General features: G+C 53.4%; 1 protein-coding gene across 1 annotated transcript; it reads right to left on the bottom strand.

Annotated features, from left to right (window-relative positions):
* Positions 1-1,291: 1,291 nt before the first annotated feature.
* Positions 1,292-21,460, bottom strand: LOC309677434 (uncharacterized protein; the record flags this gene model as incomplete). Its single annotated transcript, XM_082490231.1, has 4 exons — positions 1,292-4,153; positions 11,748-12,002; positions 12,084-14,620; positions 18,631-21,460. The coding sequence occupies 4 exons, from the start codon at positions 21,458-21,460 to the stop codon at positions 1,292-1,294; spliced, it is 8,484 nt and encodes a 2,827-aa protein (XP_082346357.1).
* Between the last annotated feature and the right edge of the window lie 1,859 nt (positions 21,461-23,319).

The raw sequence follows: 23,319 nt of genomic DNA on the forward strand, positions 1-23,319 counted from the left end.
ACACAACAACTGCTTCAAAGAGTGCCTGAGAGACCGAATTCCTCAGATCAGCATTCCCCTGTCTACACGATCAACCAGGTTAAAGTACCTCTCGTTGGGAAAAGGAGAGAGGAAAAGAAGTCAGGATCTGAAATACAAACACGATTTTTCTTATTCTTGAGATGCCATTCTACACTTTCACCTGTGTATGAAAGACAAACGGGCAACAGTAAAAAAAAAAAAAAAAAAAAAAGAAAGGAAAGGAAAGGAACAACAAAACCAACAACAGAAGAGAGGAAATTTAAGTAGGGAGGAACAATCTGTAACTTAGCAATTCATGGAGGCACCCAAACCTTTCCTTGGCAAACAATATTAATTGTTTAATATTGTTTGGCTTTGCGTCCAGCTATCAAGCAGGTCCAAGTACTGCCGCTTCAGAAAAATTCAAACCCTGAATCTGATCCTGTGAGCACCGAAGAACCAAGATTGCTGCACCTGCCTTCCTCCAAAAGATAAGAGGGAACACGGCGGAAGAAGGGGGAACATTCACTAGGGAGGAAGAATTTGTAAAAGCAGTTTCAGAAAAAGCCATCAGGAAGGAAAAAGCTCTAAACCCAAGCGTTTACCACATTTTCCCCACTCATTTTCCGTCGTACAGAATCCTGAAATTGCGGTGTTTACCATGACCAACTCATTCGAGGGTTCTAGTCAAAACCTCTCCCCTGAATCTGATCCTGTGAGCACCGAAGAACCAAGATGCGCTGCCTCTTCTCTCCTGCTGTGAGGGGAAGGAGGATACCCCATTCCTTCCTTCACGGACACACGGATCAGCACTCCCCACCCTTCCTGCTATTATTAACATTTCTGCAGCAGCATTCCCAAAACAGATGGGCGACACTCTCTCCTTTCACTAGGAATGAATACTATGTCACGTTTCTATTGATGGAGCTGCAAGCATGTTTCCTTTGGGAGTCCAACATCGCAAGCGCTAAAACGAACAGGTTTCTGTCCAGCTATCAACCAAGTCAAGTACAGAGCTTCAGGAAAAATAGATCAGAAAGGAAACATCGCCAACACCAAGTGTCAAACACGATCCCATCATGCAAAAACAGCAGAAGTCATTCTGCACATTAAGGGTTTGCCTCCACCTTTACTAACTCATACGATTTTAGACAAACACAAGAGATGTAGGCAAAACCACACAGCGGAACCTGAACCTGTGAGCACCCACAAACTACGACACGGAGCAGCACTGCCCGTGCACACCACCCGGCGAAAACCCAGCGAAATCGGGAGGGAGGTTCAAAAGAGGTCAAGGAAAACAGCGAGAGCAAGCGGGCTTACACACCTGAGGGGCGTCGGCGACGGCGGGCGGCTCTCCCGCGCCGGCGCTGCTGCTCGGGCTCCGCTTCCCGCAGGGCTCCCCGCCGAGCAGCTCCTCCGCGGGCACGATGGGCAGCGGCGGCGGCGGCAGCCAAGCGCCCTCGGCCACGGCGCGGGCCGGCGCCACGCACAGGTTGTAGGAGTAGGGCAAGGTGCCCTCGCAGAAGTCGGCCGGGAAGGCGGCGCCGGCCACGGAGAAGCGCTGCGCGCCCAGGCAGCGCAGCACGGCGGGCGGCCCGGCCCGCCGCACCCGCGCCAGCACGGCCAGCGCCACGCTCAGCAGGAACAGGGCGGAGAGCAGCGCCAGCGCCAGCACCAGGTAGAACTGCAGCTCCGCCGCCGACTCGGCGCCCGCCGCCCGCTCGCTCAGCTCCGGCAGCGCCTCCTGCAAGCTCTCCGCCAGCACCACGTGCAGCGTGGCCGTGGCCGACAGCGCCGGCTGCCCGTGGTCCTTCACCACGGCCACCAGCCGCTGCTTCGCCGCGTCCCTCTCCGACACGGCCCGCGCCGTCCGCACCTCGCCGCTGTGCAGCCCCACGCCGAACAGCGCCGGCTCCGCCGCCTGCACCAGCTCGTACGACAGCCACGCGTTGCGCCCCGCGTCCGCGTCCACCGCCACCACCTTGGCCACCAGGTACCCGGCCTCGGCCGACCGCGGCACCACCTCGAACGGCGGCGCCGCCCCCGCCCCCTCCGACGCCCCCGACGCCGCGCCCGCCGCCGCCGGCCACAGCACCCGCGGCGCGTTGTCGTTGCGGTCCAGCACGAAGACGCGCACCGTCGCCGTCGAGCTGCGCGCCGGCGCCCCGCCGTCCTGCGCCCGCACCGCCACCGCGAACTCGCGGCACTGCTCGTAGTCGAAGGAGCGCTGCGCGTACACCGCGCCGCTCCGCGCCTCCACCGACACGGACGACGCCGCGCCCGCGCTGCCGCCCGCCAGCCAGTAGCTCACGCGCCCGTTGGCGCCCGCGTCCGCGTCCCGCGCGCGCACGCGCACCACCTCCGCGCCCGCTGCGTTGTTCTCCGCCACGTACGCGCTGTAGGCGGCCTCCTCGAACACCGGCGCGTTGTCGTTCACGTCCGACACCTCCAGCACCAGCGCCGCGCGGCTCGACAGCGCCGGGCTGCCCCGGTCCCTGGCCACCACCGTCACACGGTGCTCGGACGCCTGCTCACGGTCCAGCGCGCTCGCCGTCACCACCTTGTACGAGCCGCCCGACGACGCCACGATCGACAGCGGCGACTCGCCCGACAGCTCGCACGACACCTGACCGTTCTCCCCGGAGTCCCGGTCCCGCACTTTCAGCAGGGCCACCACCGTGCCGGCCGGCGCGTCTTCGGGCACCGGGCTCGACACCGACGTCAGCGTGATTTCGGGCGCGTTGTCGTTCACGTCCAGCACCTCCACCTCTACCTTGCAGTGCGCCACCAGACCGCCCCCGTCCCTCGCCTCCACCAGCAGCGTGTAACCTCGCGTGTCCTCGAAGTCCAAGGCCTCCTGTAGGTCGATCGTCCCGCTCTCCGCGTCCACCGCGAACTTCTGAAGCACCTTGGCCGGCGTTTCCCCGAAACCGTAGGTGATGTGGGCGTTGCTGCCGGCGTCGGCGTCGGAGGCCGAGACGTTCAGCACCCTCCAGCCCGGCGGCGCGTCCTCTCGCAGGCTAACGCGGTAGCGGTCCTGCGCGAACACGGGTGGGTTGTCGTTGGCGTCGGTGACGTTGATGCAGAGCTGGGCGGTGCCGCTGCGCGGCGGATCGCCGCCGTCCAGAGCCGTCAGCACCAGCCGCAGGCTCTGCTCGCTCTCCCGGTCCAGCGCCCGGCGCAGCACCAGCTCCGCGAACTTGCTGCCGTCCTGGCTCTCCTTCACCTCCACCGCGAAGTACCCGTTGGCCTCCAGCTCGTAGCCCTGCAGCGAGTTGCTGCCTACGTCCGCGTCCTCCGCGGCTCCCACAGCAAAACGAGCGCCAGGAGAAGTAAACTCGTTGATCTCCAGATGGAAAACGTCTCGCAAGAAGTTCGGCGCGTTGTCGTTGACGTCCTGGATGGCCACCTCGACGTGGAAAACGTTGAGCGGGTTCTGCACCAGCGCCTCGAAGCTGACGGAGCAGGACGCCGACTCGCCGCACAGCTCCTCCCGGTCCAGCCGCTCGCTCACGTACAGGTTCCCGCTCTCCCCGCTCACCGTGAAGTATTGCTTCTCCGCGCTGAGCCGCAGCTTGCGAGCCGGCAGCTCCGCCGGGCTCAGCCCCAGGTCCCGCGCCAGCGGCCCCACCAGCGAGCCTCTGCCCAGCTCCTCGGCGATGGCGTAGCGGATGCGCTCCGGCGCCGCCCGGCAGCACAAGCACAGCAGCAAGGCGCCCAGCAGCAGCACTCGCCCGGCTGATCGCCCGCACCTCTGACTCTGCCTGCCCGCCATTCTCGGCACCGCTCGCCGCGTTCCTGCCTCCTGCCGCCGCCCTCGCTCCCTTCCGGACCTGCTCGGCAGCGAGCGCAGGGGACGCCGGACGGCAGCGATCTCGGCGCGGACTCGGACGCCGCTGCTCCCCGCGCCGCGCCGCCTCTCGCCTCTGCTGCCCGGGCCGCTGCCGCTCTGGCCGCCGCCGGGCGAGTCAGCAGCCCGCGGGGGCAGGACGCTGCGGCGGCTCCGGCTCCGGCTGCGGCTGCGGCTCCAGCGCCGCTCGGCCTCGGCCAACAGCGGCACCCGGAGGTGCCGCCACGCCACTGCAGCCGCCCGATGGCCGCGTTCCCCGGGGGCCGGGGCTTTTGTCGCCTGTTTATTGGCTTCCAACAGCTTTGGAACATCCCATTTGTTAAAATCAGGAAGCGCAGAAGCACTTGCTTGCTGCGACTCCAAAGGCTTTTAGAACTGAGATAAGATTTCGGGTAATTTTAGGTCATCTCCTTGAGTCTCAATGAATAACTGGTAATAATTATTCATGTGGGAGCAATAAATAAAGCAATTCGGCTGCTCTTCACAAAATCAAGACAGACCTACAAGAGCGAGAAACCATGCTATAACTAGGGACAACATTAGCTGCTTTTTATCACTCTGACAGGTATTTTCAGTTCTGCTTTATTACATGTTATGACTACCAGGAAGGAAGAAGAGATGTTGAAGTAAGCAATGAGTAATGAGGAACATAATGAAGCAAAAGTCCCTTCAAGGCTTTCATTATAGGCCCGCAAAGGGTTTCCACGTTCCCTGAATTTCTTCCATCTGCTCATAGATGTCTCTGTCTTATCCCACTGTTGTTTTTTTTGGGGGTTGGTTTTGTTTTTTTTTTTTTATACAGAGAAGAAGTATCGCACTGGGACAGGTATAACCATACAGAAAGTGTGCATAGTTCTATGTTAAGACAGCAGAACAACATTTACTATTTTGATTATGATTCACAAAAATTCCCTCTTTTGCGTCTCCATACCTTGGGGACTGACAATAGGAAGGTGTAAGGCCACATTAAAATGGTTTGGGTTGGAAGGGACCTTTAAAGATGACGGAGGGCAGGGATATCCATACCTAGATCAGGTTTATCAAAGCCCCATCAAACCTGACCTTTAACCCTGCCAATGATGGAACATCCACAACTTCTCTAGTAATCCTGTTCCAGTGTCTCAACAACCTCCTCATAAAATATTTCTGTCTTATAATCACTCTACTACCCTCTTTCAGTTTAAAACCATTGTCTCTTGTCCCTAACCTCTCTCTCCTTCTTCCATTTACACCCCCTTTATATATTGAAAAGGCACTATACGGCCTTCCCGGAGCCTTCTGATCTCCAGGGTGAAGAATCTCAGCTGCTCCAGAGTTCCCCTGTTTTCTCTACAACCTCGCACAGCTGGCAGGTTTACTTCTAACCCTCACATAGTTATGAAGAATTATGAAGAACTATGAAGAACCTCTACATCACCATGTTACAGGGAGATTCAGAGAGATAAAGGAAACACAAGAATTATAACCTGTTCTGCCAGGGATCGTGGTTCTATATACACACTTATTGCGCAAATACTTCATTGCTGGAGGAATATCATTGCCTTTCAGTACAGGAAAACAAGGAAAGAAAAAAAAGTGACACACACTTTTGCACCACGCATGTTAATGACTGACAAAAGTGCATTTCATGTTAGGGATATAGAACTACGTGAAATTCTTTGTCTTGGCATCTGTACACTTTCAAAGTTTGGATGGAAACTGCTCTCCCAGCCCAACAATTACATGACATCTTTAGTGTTTTAAGAATTAGCAACCAAAATGAGGATCATCTTCAGACGGGAAAAAAAAACAAAACAAAACAAAACAAAAAAACCCCAAACACAAAACAACCAAAAAAAAAAACCCAAACCACCAAAGAATGGTAAGCCTGAAGAAGTGATGGAATCGAATCTTTACATTTCAGATTATGTCAGGTACACAGATTATGTGCCAGGTATGTCAGATTAGCAGGTACACACAAGAAGAGTATCTGGTTATTAAAAAGACAAGAAGGGTGTCTGCTTGTTAAAAGGTTCACAGGAGGCTCACACACACAGGAGCTCCCACCAAAAAACAGAGCCACAGTTCCTCAAGGTAATTTCTTTGGATGATAAACAAGAAGAAAATGCATGGAACCACATCTGTGGGCCTCAAATAACAATCAGGACAAACTTAACATTTAACGCCATCTTTCAGACACTTCAAATTATACCACAAAAAACTTTTCTACCTGCCCTGTCTCTGGACAGACAGAATTTTCCACCCTGACCAAAAATAACACAACATGAGAGCGGCCTTTGCGGAAAGACACCGTTGAAGGAAAAGTTGCTTACTAAACTGCTTCTTATCTGAGAACTGCAATATGTACAGAAGAGAGGTATCTAGTTGGTAAAAGGTCCACAGGAGGCCTACACAGGGGTCACACCAAAGACCATAGCCATAGTTCCTCAAAGTAATTTCTCTGGACAATAAAAAAGATGAAAATGCATGGAACCACAACGCTTGGCCTCATAGAGCAACTAGGAGAAACTGAACTTTACATCTATCTTCCAGACATTCCCAGCTATAACACAGCAAACCTAGGGTAAACACTACCAAAACATCACTGTGCTATCAATACGTTCCTCAGAATAAAAGACTAATCACAGCACTGGACCAGCTCCCAGGAAAATGACTAAGAAAATTGTGGCTTAGTGGATTCAGCAAATTTAGCCACTCATGGCAAGTAAAGCTAAGCAAACAACATCATACCATAGTATAAACCTAAGTAATTTATTCAAATTAAAACTTACTTATCTAGGCTAAACAAATAACATCTCTCAACATACATACAGAGAAGACCCAGAAAAGAAAAAAAAAAAAAACAACAAAAAACAAAGAGACAATCAACACAAGTAAGGCTCAAAAGAGAAAATGTTGGCAGAGGAAAGTCACCAGAAGGATGTATCCATCATCACTACAGGTATTGCTATTCATGCATAGAGCACCATGAAGTCACTGAGGTCTCAAGCTCCAAGTGCAACCATAAAAGCCTTACTCTGGACTATAAAGAAGAGGTTTCCTTTAACGGAAGTCATCAGCTCTCATCCTTTTTTGTCTGCTGTGTCACCTGTTAATATCCCTACTAATAAAATGCTCTAATTGCAAACACTTTACCATGATCTTCTTTCTCAAGCAACGAAAAAAAGAGGAGAGATTCTGGTTTAGCTTCTGTTTCATTGTCCTCACATTAAATTCCCTCTTAGCTGGTTGAATTAAATATTTGCTGCAAACCAACACTCACAGTTCCATATACAGAAGCAGAACCCAGAAATTGGGAAAATAAACCATGACCTTCCGAGAAAAAAAAAAAAACACAACCAAACAAAACCTGCAGGAAAGTCTACCTACAACTGAGAAGAAGCCCTATAATTGTAATGTTCCAAGGACATAGAGGTGCATAAAGGAAGTTCCACACAGGAATTATAAGCTGTTCTACCCATGCATCATTATGCTCAAATACTTTATTATCAGAGGATCACATTGGCCTTTATGCACAGCAAAGGTAGGAATACAACATGAATGGTACAGTCCCTGGCACCAGGCATGAAATCAAACCATTTCCCAGCCAAAAACACATTGACCCACCTGTTTTCATGTTTGGCAGACAGCCTCTCACTCTCCATGCTCTGCATTTGCTGACTTTAGTTGCACTAAGGGCAAAATCCAACTTTTGGGCATGTATCAGCCACACGCAAAAGAGCATTTCATTCAACAATGTTAAAGGGAAATAGAAGTATTTCAAAGTCCTTTTCTTGGCAGATGAACACCTTCAAGGTATAGATGGAGACTACTCCCCCAGCCTGATATTTGTTAACAGATCTCTACTTTCAAGGGCTACCAGCCAAACTGAGGCCCAGATTTAGAACATGAGAGAGAACAAGGAAGCAATGGGAAATCTACAGAAGTGAAGGCATCACAGTTTAAGATTTCAGATTGTGTCAACTGTAGTTAGGTACGCAAGAAGAGTATCTAGTTGCTGAAAGGTACACAGCAGGATCATGCAGGTGTTCACACCAAACACCAGAGCCACAGTCCTCCGAGTAAACTCTTTGAACAATAAGAAAAAGAAAATGCACAGGAATGCATATATGGAACCACAGAACAACTAGGAGAAACTTAACATTTACACCTACCTGTTAGACATACCACAGTGAACTCTTCCACCTGCCCTGTCTCTGTGCAGGCAGAATGCTTCAACATGCTCAAACATCACACAAAGGCAAAGCTAACTTTACAGACAGACATCACTGAAATAAATCCCTTTACTTATGGAGAAGAAGGATCACAACAGAAGCACATGCATAGAGACTTCTCTGCCAATCCCACTCATTTGAAGAAACATGAAATGTTCAAAAAAGCATAAGCAATATGCCCAGTTAAAGACTCAGTCATCAGTATCAGTTTAAAGGCACCATCATTCTTCCCCAGCACAGGGACAATTTGGAAAATACATGACTCTGCTACCATTAATGCAAGCTTTACATCTACATCCAATAACTGCTATTCACAGGAAAAGATGTACCGGACATGAGAGAAATCCCTGACAAAAATATCCTCCCATCTGCTACATTCACACCAAGTTTAATGCAAACAAAATAAGAGCAAGAGCCAGAATACCATCTGAAGGTTGGTCAAGGCTTGAAAAACTTGATACAACCACAATGAAATTCTACATCACAGCCTTAGAAAGGTCATCCAGCTGGAAAAAAATGATCTTTCATACAGCAATTACTAGAAATAGTACCCCTGAAGCATATTGCACTTCCATGGTTATTGTTTGCAGACAAATACATCAGAGGATTGTCATCCACTTGCAGGATGCAGGAAAAGGGAACTTGGTATAAGTGACAGACGCCTTGGCACCACGCATGATAGAAAAGCAAATCCAGCGAGATGGAGCATACAAACCCCTCTTTTTCTTCTTCGAAGCCAGTCACCCGCTGATCCTGCACTGACTACTCACCATGTGTATGGGACAAGCAAGAGTGTCTCTTGGTCTCTTCCTGTGATCAGGAACAGACAATGTTTTCAGGAAACATTGTCAGACACACAGAGCACCCCCTTTACCTCATCCTGACAACCACGTCAAGATTTTGATTACCATCACAGGGAAAAACGTGCAATAGGAAGCCAAACGGATGAACTCACAAATGCAAAATCTAAAAAACTTTCAGGCTCATTTTCAGAAGGTCAGCAATAAACCCTGGGCATCAAAAAAACACATCCAATGTCACCACTGCTACCTTCTCACACACAGCACCCCCAAGAACGTCCCTTAACAGTTCACATCTTTCCCAATGATATTCCAAATTAGTAAATAAGTCCATCCAAATAAAAGTTGCACAGACAACTTCTGCTTACCATGGATAAGATCTGACTTCTCACCATATGTGTGTGACAAGCAAGAGTATTTCTTCCAGTAATATTTTAAGGCACCATGTCTATGAAAATATTTCCCTTTGCAGTTGTAAAATTGAAAGGCATGTATGGGACAGTCAGACAAATATAACACATGTGATCTTCCACACACTATCAGATACAGAGGCCCACCTCCAATCATTACAAGGAGAAGGGCAAGAAGTTAACACCTGCACAAAAGAAGGGATCACAACATAATCGTCTAGTTTATGGCACTTCGCATAGCTACATAATTAAGGTGTTAAGTAAAAACACAATTTCCTCTTCCAGAGCTCCCCTTGTTGAATTGGTCATAAGTACAAAATGAAGGTCTTACTTAAGGAGTGACAACAACCTGCAAACGAAGAGGAAGAACTGCCAAGGCCTCCTAGTACAGCTGGAGTAAAATAGGGCAAACTTGTATCTTGGATCACATCACTTGTGTCCTGCACCACAGAACACGGGGAGTGGGAAATAAGAGCAAGAGCCAGAATACCATCTGAAGGTTGGTCAAGGCTAGAAAAAATTGATACAACCACAATGAAATTCTACATCACTGTCTTAGAAAGACATCCAGCTGGAAACATGACCTTTCATACAGCAATTACTAGAAATAGTACCCCTGAAGCATGTTGCTCTTCCATGGCTATTGTTTGCAGACAAATGCATCAGAGGATTTTCATCCCCCTTCAGAATGCAGGAAAAGGGCACTTGGTAGAACTGACAGAGGTCTTGGCACCAGGCACAATAGCAAAGTACACCCAGCCAGACGGAGCATACAAACCCCTCTTTTTCTGCTTCAAGACCAATCTCCCGTGGATCCTGCATTGAATTCTAACCATATGTCCTGGTTTGAGGTAAAACACAACCAATTTTGTTCAGTAACTTCACTTCTTAGCTGGGCCTCTTCTAACTACCGAAATTAACAGCATACTGTGCAGAGAGTGTTCACTTGCTCAGAGGGGTAAGACCAATTGTTTATAGCTGATGCCCAGGCATGGTATGCAGAGAGGCTCTTGCTTATACTTATTGCTATAACCCCCAAGGCCAACCAACTTTGTTATTTGCCCCGTTGGAGGGTCGGAAGCAAAAAGCATAGTGGGGTCCCACCTGCAGGGAGGAGCAGACAGGACAGGTGACCCAAAACTGACCAACAGGGTATTGCATCCCATCTGCCTCATGCTCAGTATAAAAGCTGAGGGATCAAAGGGTCAGCTCTCTCTTCCTTCAATGGCCAACGTTTGAGGAGGACTCTCAGACCTCACAGGCCTGTGATCCCGATCCTGAATGCAGATCCGGAATCCGGTTCCCGGATAGTATTTCATTACTTTAGTTCCTTCTAAACTCCTAAGTCTCTTTTTCCTCCTCTGCCTCTCTGTTTGAAGAGGGGTAGCGGAGAGCATCTGTCAGTCCCATCTCGGGTCCTCCAGGTCCCCAGTAGTGGATTTGGCCTAAACCACGATACCATGTGTATGGGACAAGCAAGAGAGTTTCTTCCAGTGATATTTCAGGAAACATTGTCAGACACTCAGAGCACTGCTTTTACCTGATCACATCAAGCAGGGCAAGAATTTGATTACCATCACAGGGAAAAACATGCAATAGGAAAGCAAACTGACAAACTCACAAATTCAAAATTTAAAAACCTTTCAGACTCATTTTCAGAAGGACAGCAATAAACCCTGGACATCAAAAAAAACCCCATATCCAATGTCACCACTGCTAGCTTCTCACACACAGCACCACCAAAACTGTCCCTTCACAGCCCCCAGCATTCTCAAGGATCTTCCAAATTAGCAGACAGACTCCATCCAAAGGAAAGCTGCACACACAACTTCTCCTTACTGTGAATCATATTTGACTTCTTACCATGTATATGTGACAAGCAAGAGATTTTCTTCCAGTAACTTTTTAAGGAAACAAATCTATGACAGTCTTTCCCATTACAGCTGTAAACATGGAAAGCACATATGGGACAGTCAGACAAATATAACAGATGTGATCTTCCACACACTATCAGATACAGAGGCCCACCTCCAGATCATTACAAGGAGAAGGGCAAGAAGTTAACACCTGCACAAAGGAAGGGATCACAACATAATCGTCTAGTTTATGGCACTTAGGGTAGCTACATAATTAAGGTGTCTAAGGAAAACACAGTTTGCACTTCCCAGAGTTTCCCTTGCTGTGTTGACCATAAGTACATAATTAAGCCGTTCCTTAATGAGTGACAACAACCTGTAAACGAAGAGGAAGAACTGCCAAGGCCTCCCAGTACAGCTGGAGTAACACGTCCTAGGCCAAACTTCCTTGGGAAGCCAAAGCTCACTCAGCATGAACCCACAGCTGGGCACTGAACACGGAAAAGAGAAAACTACATCTCTTGTGTCCTGTACCACAGAGCACGGGGAGTGGGAAAGAGTAGAGAAGCAGGAGAGGAAAGCGGCTTGGAGCACGCGTGACACGAGGAACTCACCGGGGCAGCGGCGGGGTCCGCGCGGCGAGCAGCGGCAGGGTCCTCCCCGAGCAGCGGCGCGGGCTCGTCGGGCGGCGGGCGGGCCGGGAGGGTGTCGCAGCAGCTGCCGCCCGAGAAGCGGAGCTGGCTCTTGCGCGAGTCGGCCGTGAGCGACACCTCGTGCGAGTAGGAGTGCAGGAAGGCGCGGACGCCGTCGATGCCCACGAAGTGCGAGGCCGGCACGCCGCGCAAGGCGCCGCTGCCCGCCGCCAGCAGCTGCGAGCGCCGCCAGCGCCGCAGGCGCAGCGCCAGCAGCAGCAGCAGGAAGGCGAGGAAGAGGCAGGACACGGCCGCCACGGCCACCACCAGCCACCGCGTCAGGCTGCCGGCCGCCTCGCCCCCGGCCGCCGCCGCCGCGCTGCCCAGCTCCCACAGCAGCTCGCCAACGCTCTCGGCCAGCACCACCGTCAGCGTGGCCGTGGCCGACAGCGCCGGCCGCCCGTGGTCCTTCACCACCACCACCAGGCTCTGCCGCGCCGCGTCGCGGGCCAGCGGCAAGCGCGCCGTGCGCACCTCGCCGCTGTGCAGCCCCACGCGGAACAGCCCCGGCTCCGTCGCCTTGGCCAGCTCGTACGACAGCCACGCGTTCTGACCCGCGTCCGCGTCCACCGCCACCACCTTGGCCACCAGCGCCCCGGGCTCCGCCGACCGCGGCGCCAGCTCCACGCCCGCCCAGCCCCCGACCGACCCCGGCGGCGGCGACGCCGGCGGGTACAGCACCTGCGGCGCGTTGTCGTTCTCGTCCACGATCACCAGCCGCACCGACACGTTGCTGCTCAGCGCCGGCGCGCCGCCGTCCTCCGCCCCCACCCACAGCCCCACCTCGCGCACCTCCTCGTAGTCGAAGGACCGCAGCGCGTACAGCGCGCCCGTCTCCGCCTGCACCGACACGTACGACGACAGCGGCGCGCCGCGCAACCGACCCTCCCACAGCCGGTACCGCACGCGCGCGTTCTGACCCCAGTCCGCGTCCGTCGCCCGCACCCTCAGCACCAGCGCGCCCGCCGCGTTGTTCTCGGGCAGACGGGCGCTGTAGCGCGCCTCCGCGAACACCGGCGCGTTGTCGTTCACGTCCAGCACGCGCAGCGCCAGCACCGCGCTGCTCCACAGCGACGGCGACCCGCCGTCCGACGCCCGCACCGTCACGTTGTACTCAGACACCTCCTCCCGGTCCAACTCCCTCGACGTCACCACGCTGTAGTAACTGCCCCGGGAGCTCTGCAGGCGAAACGGGACGCCGCCGTCCAGGGAGCACCGCACATCGCCGTTAGCCCCCGAGTCCCGGTCCTGCACGTGGAGCAGGGCTACCACCGTCCCCGGCGGAACGTCCTCCGAGATGTCGTTCAGCGCCGACCGCACAGAAATCTGGGGCACATTGTCGTTCACGTCTGTCACCGCGATCGTGACTTTCGCCGTGTCGAACAGTTCTCCTCCGTCCCGTGCTTGCACCTCCAGTTCGTACGAGCCGCCTTCCTCAAAGTCCAAGCTCCGCACCAGCGTGATGGCTCCCGTCGCACCGTCCAACTGTAAAATCTTCGAGGCTTTCTCTGTGATTTTCTTCAGCGAGTATTTCGCGTCCCCATTTATCCCTTCGTCGGCGTCGATGGCCGTGACAGTGACGAGAACGGAGCCCACTGGCATGTCCTCTGGCACACGCACCGCATACTCCGCCTGGCTGAACACGGGTGCGTTGTCGTTCGCGTCCAGCACCGACACGTGGATCCGCGCCGTGCCCGTCCGCCCCGGATCTCCGCCGTCCATCGCCCTCAGCACCAGCTCGTGAAACGCCGCCTCCTCCCGGTCCAGCGCCTTCGCCAGCACCAGCTCGGGACGCTGAGCCCCACCGGGGCCCGCCTGCACGGCCAGCGAGAAGTGGTCGTCGCCGCTCAGCTCGTAGCTCTGCACGGAATTCGCTCCCACGTCGGGGTCGTGAGCTTCAGCCAGTAGAAACCGCGACCCCGGGGCTGTCATCTCGCTCATTCTCTCCTCCAGCTCAACAGTTTTGAAGCTGGGGGCGTTGTCGTTAATGTCCGTGATTGTCACTGCGATTTCATAAACCTTCATTTCCCCCTCCACGATCACCTCACAGCGCAGCACGCATTGCTGCACACTCTCGCACAGCTGCTCTCTGTCTATTCTCTCCGCCGTCACTAAATGTCCCGTCTTCCCGTGCAGAGCGAAATACTGCGTCCTACCTTCGGAGAGAACGCGGAAACCGCGGTCGTGGAGCGCCGGCAGCTCCAGCCCCAGGTCCTTGGCCACATCGCCCACGAACGAGCCCTTCGGCAGCTCCTCGGGAACCGAGTAGCGCAGCTGCCCCCTCGCCGCCTCCCACGCCGCCACCAGCACCACGCACCACAGCAGGGCTCCCTCCAAACGGCCCTGGCATCTCCCCGCCGCGTACATCGCCGCCGCAGCACCGCTGGCAGCTCCCCGACGATCCGCCGCCCGATGCGGATCCGGCTCCCACTCTGGCGGCCAGCCGCTGCCGCCGTCCCCTCCGCCTCGCTGCAGCACGGCTCCGCTCCGCGGGGACGCTCGCAGACCGCCCGGCCGCCCAGGCAGCAGCCTGCCAGCGAGCGAGAGAGACGGGCCGCAGCGGGAGGGGCTGCCGGCAGCGCTCCGGCCTTCCTCTCGCTCCTCCTCGGTCAACAGCGGCGCCCGCAGCCTCCTCCCGGCACTGCAGCCACACAGCGCTGCCCGCCTGCCTTTCCCACGGGCAGCTCGCGGGGAAGGCACACTCGCCACGGAGACATCGCTTCCCGTCCACCTGTGATCTCCTGCCATGCCTTTTCTCCAGCCGAGCTCCCCTTTGTGCCTCGAGACGATCATGACTAGAAAAACATTACACGCCTTCCCTGGGCGTGTGGTTTCTTCCGGATGGGAAACATGTTTCTGTCATGCTGGTATACCGGTTACATTTTCTTATTATGACGTGTAGAATACTGCCACCCTTGCCCGAAAGTACAATCTCCACTACGAATTCCACAGCTTTTTGTAACAGTCGGGCTTGAATGACGTCCTCTCACCCTTTCTGCAGATCACCAGGGCATCATACAGCTACATTCATTCCCTACATCCCGAACAAGAGGACAACAATGAAGATCGTCCCTCAAATGGACACCGGGGATTTCCTGCATTGGCTTTTCTCTAAACACCTATTTTCTTGAACGATGCGTGTTATTTCTACCTCAAGGGAAAAAATGACTTGATAACGGCCATAGACGTAAAGTGAAATATTTTTTCGTAATATGACCTGGAGAATACTACGAGTCTTACCCTAGTCGTCCAAAAGCACTTGTTAATTGCCATAGACGTAAATAAAACAATGTTTCGTAATATGACCTGCAATATGACCCAGTCGTCCAGAAGCACGGTCTCCATCAGGAATTTGTGTAGCAGTCATGCTTGGCTAACTGCTACAAGGTTAGCAAAGAGAACAGGCTTTGCTATAGAAAACGTGATATGACCCACCCCGCCCCCGGAGAACCAGACGTTATCAGGCTCATTAACTCAAGCGGCAGGAACTTTGCTTTAAATACCACAGTTCTTCGGAACACGCTGCAAATTAACACCACGACCACTGACTGAGATTAGACATTTAAAGGCTGAAGAAGGTGGGATCAATGAACCGATAATCTAGAACCCCTGAGCCCCTACACCCCCTCAGAAGGTGACGGTGATCAGGCACCTGCCGTGGGCTCTGGGATTTCTCCCTAGAAGACGTTCCTGGGAACACAGAGCAGGAGGAGGCTCTCCTCCTGCTCGAAAATCAGCTTCTCCCACACAGCCCTGTTTCAGGCTGTAAATTGTAAATGCTTCTTGTGCATCTGTTTTCCGGATATGTGTTTGTTCTCAACAGTATGTTTCCATTGCATGAGGGAAGTTGAATTACATTATAATGTTGGTACACCCAGAAATACAGCTAATACTGGAAAAGGAAATTTGAAGGACTCTAACGCGTGGTTTCCCTTTTTTGATAGCCCACATTAATTTAGAGGTTTTCGAGTTTATACACATTTACATTCAAACAGTAATTCGATCGCTTGAACAACCAGTAAGGGGCTTCGGCCTTTTCAGAAATCGCGGTGTAAATAACTGATGCTTGTTACTATTCAACTAATTCTTGAGTCTTCACGCTGCTAGGACACCTTTTCAACCAAATACCGAAGACAAGGACGGCTGCACACCCTAAACTATGCGCGGAATATCTGCAAATGTGCGCCTGGTTTCTGGATATGCGTCTGTTCTCAACAGTATTTTTGAATTGGAGGAGAGAAGTTGAATTACATTGAAATGTTGATACATTTCCAGAGACAGCTCCTACTAGAAAAGGAAAGGTGAAGGAGTTTAATGCGGTGTTTCCCTTTTGAAGTGTAGGACGGCAGAAGACAAGTACAGCTGATCACCCTAAACTATACGGGCCATTTCTAAATGTGCAAATGGGCTTTATTCAAGTGCCTAATTGCTGTCATTTTGAGTACTTCACGGTTGTTTTGCATATGTCCTCAGGATGGGTAGAGGCCTCCCCTTGTAAACAGGCAGACACAACAACTGCTTCAAAGAGTGCCTGAGAGACCGAATTCCTCAGATCAGCATTCCCGTCTACTCGATCAACCAGGTTAAAGTACCTCTCGTTGGGAAAAGGAGAGAGGAAAAGAAGTCAGGATCTGAAATACAAACACGATTTTTCTTATTCTTGAGATGCCATTCTACACTTTCACCTGTGTATGAAAGACAAACGGGCAACAGTAAAAAAAAAAAAAAAAAAGGAAAGGAAAGGAACAACAAAACCAACAACAGAAGAGAGGAAATTTAAGTAGGGAGGAACAATCTGTAACTTAGCAATTCATGGAGGCACCCAAACCTTTCCTTGGCAAACAATATTAATCAACGGCTTTGCGTTCAGCTATCAAGCAGGTCCAAGTACTGCCGCTTCAGAAAAAGCGGTTAGGAAGGAAAAACCTCAAACACCAAGGGTCCTCAAACACCACCCGGCGGAAACTCAGCGAAATCGAGAGGGAGGTTCAAAGGAGGTCAAAGAAAACAGTGAGAGCAAGGGGAGAGGAAAAGAAGACAGGCTTTGAATACTAGGCGCGGGTTTTTTTTTTTTTGTTTGCTTTGTTTTGGTGTGTTTTTTTGACATCCTGTTCTACACCACCTACATTCTGGAACACTGAGGAGGAAAACCTGAACTTCATGGAGCCACATGCAGGTTTCCTTTGGGAAACGGCATTAACCACCGGGTTTGCATACAGCTATCGACCAGGTCCAAGTACAGCGGTTTCAGAAAAAGCAGTTAGGAAGGAAAAGTCTCTAGCAACAAGTGCCCACCACATTTTCCCGACTCGTTTTCCATCAGGCAGAACCATTAATGTTCACCACTACGAACTGATTCGAGACCTGTAGTAAAAACTTCTCAGCTGAACCTGAGCTTGTAACCACCAAAGAACCAAGAAGTGCCACCGCTTCATTCCTGCTGTGAGTGGAAGGCGAACACCGCGTTCCTTCCTTTACGGACACACGGATGAGCACTCCCCATTCACACGAGGAGAACCCGTCCCACCACTGCTACCATTTCTCCAGCAGCATTCCCCAAACAGATGGACGACGCTCCCTTCTCTCACTTAGGATGAAGAATCTGTCCCTTTTCCATTCATGGAGCCACACGCACGTTTCCTTTGGGAGTGCAAAACCTAAAAAGCATTAACCAACGGGTTTGGGTCCAGCTATCAACCACGTCCAAGTACACAGATTCAGGGAAAAATGATCGAAAAGGAAACATCTGCAAGACCAAGTGTCAACCTCGTGTCAGAAGTGCAGAATCGGCAGATCTCATTCTACACAGTAAGGACTCGCCTTCACCTTCACTAACTCATACGATTTGACACAACACAAGAGATGTAGACAAGCTCAGCATTCCCCTGTCTACTCGATCAACCAGGTTAAAACACCTCTCGTTGGGAAAAGGAGAGAGGAAAAGAAGACAAGATCTGAAATACAAACACGATTTTTTTTCTTGAGATCCCATTCTACACTTTCACCTGTGTATGAAAGACAGACAGGCAACAGTAAAAAAAAAAAAAAAAAAGAAAAGAAAAAGAACAACAAAACGAACAACAGAACTAGGCAAGCAGCATGGAAGAAAAAAAAAAGAAAAAGAGAGAAATAACTAACTCCGGAAAGAACTAAATAAAATCATGCCTGGACAAAATGTATCTGTCCCATTAATGCTGCATTTCTGCAGCAGCCTTCCCCCAAAAGATGAGAGGGGACACGGCAGAAGAGAGGAAAATTAAGTAGGGAGGAACAATCTGTAACTTAGAAATTCTGGAGGCACACACACCTTTCCTCCCTATTCACACAAATTTAACCCTTCCTACTACTGCTACCATTTCTGCAGCAGCAGTCCGCAAACAGATAGACGACACTCCCTCTTCGTTCACTATGGCCAAAGAATCTGCCTCTCTCCATTCATGAAGCCACGCGAACGTTTCCTTCTGGAGTCCAATACCGAAAGAGCGTTAACCAAAGGTTTCCTGTCCAGCTGTCAACCACACATATTTAGGAAAAATCGGTCAGAATGGAAACATCGCCAACACCAACTGTCAATCCCGACCCTGTCATGCAAAATCAGATCTCATTCTACCCAGTAAGGGTTCATCTTCACCTTTACTAACTCATACGATTTGACACAACACAAGACATGTAGACAAAATCTCCACGTTGACCTTGACCCTGTGAGCACCCATCAACCAACACACGGAAGAGCACTGCCCGTGCACACCACCCGGCGAAAACCCAGCGAAATCGGGAGGGAGGTTCAGAAGAGGTCAAGGAAAACAGCGAGAGCAAGCGGGCTTACACACCTGAGGGGCGTCGGCGACGGCGGGCGGCTCTCCCGCGCCGGCGCTGCTGCTCGGGCTCCGCTTCCCGCAGGGCTCCCCGCCGAGCAGCTCCTCCGCGGGCACGATGGGCAGCGGCGGCGGCGGCAGCCAAGCGCCCTCGGCCACGGCGCGGGCCGGCGCCACGCACAGGTTGTAGGAGTAGGGCAAGGTGCCCTCGCAGAAGTCGGCCGGGAAGGCGGCGCCGGCCACGGAGAAGCGCTGCGCGCCCAGGCAGCGCAGCACGGCGGGCGGCCCGGCCCGCCGCACCCGCGCCAGCACGGCCAGCGCCACGCTCAGCAGGAACAGGGCGGAGAGCAGCGCCAGCGCCAGCACCAGGTAGAACTGCAGCTCCGCCGCCGACTCGGCGCCCGCCGCCCGCTCGCTCAGCTCCGGCAGCGCCTCCTGCAAGCTCTCCGCCAGCACCACGTGCAGAGTGGCCGTGGCCGACAGCGCCGGCTGCCCGTGGTCCTTCACCACGGCCACCAGCCGCTGCTTCGCCGCGTCCCTCTCCGACACGGCCCGCGCCGTCCGCACCTCGCCGCTGTGCAGCCCCACGCCGAACAGCGCCGGCTCCGCCGCCTGCACCAGCTCGTACGACAGCCACGCGTTGCGCCCCGCGTCCGCGTCCACCGCCACCACCTTGGCCACCAGGTACCCGGCCTCGGCCGACCGCGGCACCACCTCGAACGGCGGCGCCGCCCCCGCCCCCTCCGACGCCCCCGCCGCCGCCGGCCACAGCACCCGCGGCGCGTTGTCGTTGCGGTCCAGCACGAAGACGCGCACCGTCGCCGTCGAGCTGCGCGCCGGCGCCCCGCCGTCCTGCGCCCGCACCGCCACCGCGAACTCGCGGCACTGCTCGTAGTCGAAGGAGCGCTGCGCGTACACCGCGCCGCTCCGCGCCTCCACCGACACGGACGACGCCGCGCCCGCGCTGCCGCCCGCCAGCCAGTAGCTCACGCGCCCGTTGGCGCCCGCGTCCGCGTCCCGCGCGCGCACGCGCACCACCTCCGCGCCCGCCGCGTTGTTCTCCGCCACGTACGCGCTGTAGGCGGCCTCCTCGAACACCGGCGCGTTGTCGTTCACGTCCGACACCTCCAGCACCAGCGCCGCGCGGCTCGACAGCGCCGGGCTGCCCCGGTCCCTGGCCACCACCGTCACACGGTGCTCGGACGCCTGCTCACGGTCCAGCGCGCTCGCCGTCACCACCTTGTACGAGCCGCCCGACGACGCCACGATCGACAGCGGCGACTCGCCCGACAGCTCGCACGACACCTGACCGTTCTCCCCGGAGTCCGGGTCGTTCACGTTCAGCAGAGCCACCACCGTGCCGGCCGGCGCGTCCTCGGGTACCGGGCTCGACACCGACAGCAGTGTGATTTCGGGAGGGTTGTCGTTCTCGTCGCTGATGTCTATCTGCACCTTGCAGTGAGCCGTCAGCCCGCCGCCGTCCCTCGCCTCCAGACCGAAGCTGTATTTGCTCTTCTCCTCGAAATCGAGCGGTCCCGCCGTCCTCACCTCGCCGCTATCGCCCTCCACACTGAACAACGCGCGGACGCCGTCCGGGACGTTGCCGAAGGAGTACGAGACCCGCCCGTTGGACCCCGCGTCTGCATCCGTGGCTCGCACCCGCAGCACCAGCGACCCGACCGGCAGATTCTCTCGCACTCGCGCCTCGTACACGCTTTTACCGAACACGGGCGCGTTGTCGTTGGCGTCCGTCACGTTGACGCGAATCTGGACAGTCCCGGACCTCACGGGATCCCCGCCATCCAACGCCGTCAGCACCAGCTGAAAGGAGCTCTGCTTCTCCCGGTCCAACTCTTTCTCCACCACTAATTCTGGCTGCTTGCTTCCATCCGAGCTCTCCCTGAGGGCCAGACTGAAGGACGGGTTGGTAGTGAGCTGGTAAGTCAGCTGCGAGTTGCTCCCCACGTCCGCGTCTCGGGCCATCTCCAGCGGAAAACGAGTACCGGGAGAAGTGAACTCGTTGATCTCGAGGTCCATAGTAGCCTTGCTGAAGGCCGGTGCGTTGTCGTTGACGTCCTGGATGGCCACCTCGACGTGGAAAACGTTGAGCGGGTTCTGCACCAGCGCCTCGAAGCTGACGGAGCAGGACGCCGACTCGCCGCACAGCTCCTCCCGGTCCAGCCGCTCGCTCACGTACAGGTTCCCGCTCTCCCCGCTCACCGCGAAGTATTTCAGCTGCTTTTTAGCGGCAGACGCCACCCGCAGCTTGCGAGCCGGCAGCTCCGCCGGGCTCAGCCCCAGGTCCCGCGCCAGCGGCCCCACCAGCGAGCCTCTGCCCAGCTCCTCGGCGATGGCGTAGCGGATGCGCTCCGGCGCCGCCCGGCAGCACAAGCACAGCAGCAAGGCGCCCAGCAGCACCACTCGCCCGGCTGATCGCCCGCACCTCTGACTCTGCCTGCCCGCCATTCTCGGCACCGCTCGCCGCGTTTCTGCCTCCTGCCGCCGCCCTCGCTCCCTTCCGGACCCGCTCGGCAGCGAGCGCAGGGGACGCCGGACGGCAGCGATCGCGGCGCGGACTCGGACGCCGCTGCTCCCCGCGCCGCGCCGCCTCTCGCCTCTGCTGCCCGGGCCGCTGCCGCTCTGGCCGCCGCCGGGCGAGTCAGCAGCCCGCGGGGGCAGGACGCTGCGGCGGCTCCGGCTCCGGCTGCGGCTGCGGCTCCAGCGCCGCTCGGCCTCGGCCAACAGCGGCACCCGGAGGTGCCGCCACGCCACTGCAGCCGCCCGATGGCCGCGTTCCCGGGGGCCCGGGCTTTCGTCCATTGTTTAGGGGCTACGCCCAGCTTTGGGTTCTGCCTTTTATTAGAATTAGGAAGCGCAGGGACACTTGCTTAATGCTGCTCCATAGGCTTTTAGAACTGAGATAAGCTTAGGTCTTCTCCTTGACTCACAATGAATAACTGGTCTTAATTATTCATGGCAGAGTAATAAATAAAGGAACTCAGCTGCTCTGAAGAAAATCAAGATGGAATTATAAGAGTGAGAAATTATGTTCTAACTAGGGGCGACATTATGAGCTTGTCAGGAAGGAAGAATTTTTGTTGGTGTAATAATACATAATGAATGAAGAAAATGAAGCAAAATTCAGTGCAAACCTGTCATTATGGGCCAGCAAAAGGTTTCCACCTTCCTTGCATTTCTTATTTTTGCTCATGGAAGTCTCTGACTTTTGTCCCATTGTTGATTTTCCTTGTAGGGAGGACATAAATTACACTGAGAAATATATCACCCTAAAGATAGCTTAGGTGGCAGAACAACATTTACTCATTTGTTTATGATTCACAAAAGTTCCTTCTTTAAGGTCTCCATACTTGAGAGGCTGACAATAACAAAGTCCAAAGCCATGTCCAATCTTTCATAGAACCAGAGAATGTTTTGGGTTGGAAGGATCCTTCAAAGATCATCTAGTCCAACCCCTCTCTCATGGGCAGGGACATCCTTCACTAGATCAGGTTGCTCCAAGTACAGTCAAACCTGTCTTTTAACCTTTTCAATGGTGGAGCATCCACAACTTCCCTGGGAAACAGGTGGTGGTGTCTCAACACTCTCATCCTAAAACATTTCTTCCTTTTGACCAGTTTAATACTGTTGCCCCTTCTGTCACGACATGCCCATCTTTCTTTAAAGCCCTTTTTCTATATCAAAAAGGCACAATAAGGTCTATCCAGAGCATTCTGATCTCCCTGTTGAAGAACCTCAACTCCTTCAGAACTCTCGTGTCTTCTCTACAACCCCGCACAACTGGCAGGTTTGCTTCTGATGCTCTCGTAATTGGCAAAATCCTGTCATGAGAGGATAAGGGGCTTTGATCACACCAAGGAGGGAGGTACATTTGGATGCTCACCACCAATATGACAAGAAAAAGAAGGATTCTAAAGCATATGAATGATAAAAGGGAAAAATGAAAGAGGAGCCAGCATCCAACAGAGAACGCGTCATCAAACTGGAACTCATTTATATCTCAGGCTGCAAGGGTGGCCCTAAAGTCCTACCCTGGACTACATAGTAGGCAGTTTCATTTTAAGAAGGAGTCATCAGCTCTCAGAATTTTTTTTTTATACTATGTGGCCTGCTTATCTGCATACGAATATGAAGCCATAAGTTTAAGGACCTTCTAAAGGGTGCCTTTCTCAAGCTCAGCCTTCTGAGAAACAACAGATTCTGTCTTAGTTTCTGCTTCATTTTCCTCACACATAAAATTCAGTCTTACCTACCTTTCAGGACAGGGAAACTAGCACAAAAAAACAAACGGCACAGGCCTTGGCACCAGGCATCAACCCAAACAATTGCTCAGCCAAAACCACCTTAACACACCAATTTTCTTGGTTTGAGGCTGGCCTCTCAACTTCATTGCTCTGAATTCACAGCCTTTAGTTAATCCATAGACAGTATCCCATATTGTGGTTATATGTCTGCCAGAGGAAAAAGCGCATTTCATTTAGGGAAACAGAAGAAAATATTCCAAAGGGAATAAGCAATCTGCAACTCATTTAAAAACTCAGTTGTAAGTATCAGCTCATAGACACTAGCATGTACATGGGCAATTTGGAAGTTACGTGACTCTGCAGCCGTTAACGCAACGTTTCCATCAAAGCGCAATAACTAGCATTCACCGGAAATGC

The sequence above is a fragment of the Vanellus vanellus genome, assembly GCF_965231255.1.
Source record: "Vanellus vanellus genome assembly, chromosome: 13".
NCBI lineage: Eukaryota > Metazoa > Chordata > Aves > Charadriiformes > Charadriidae > Vanellus > Vanellus vanellus.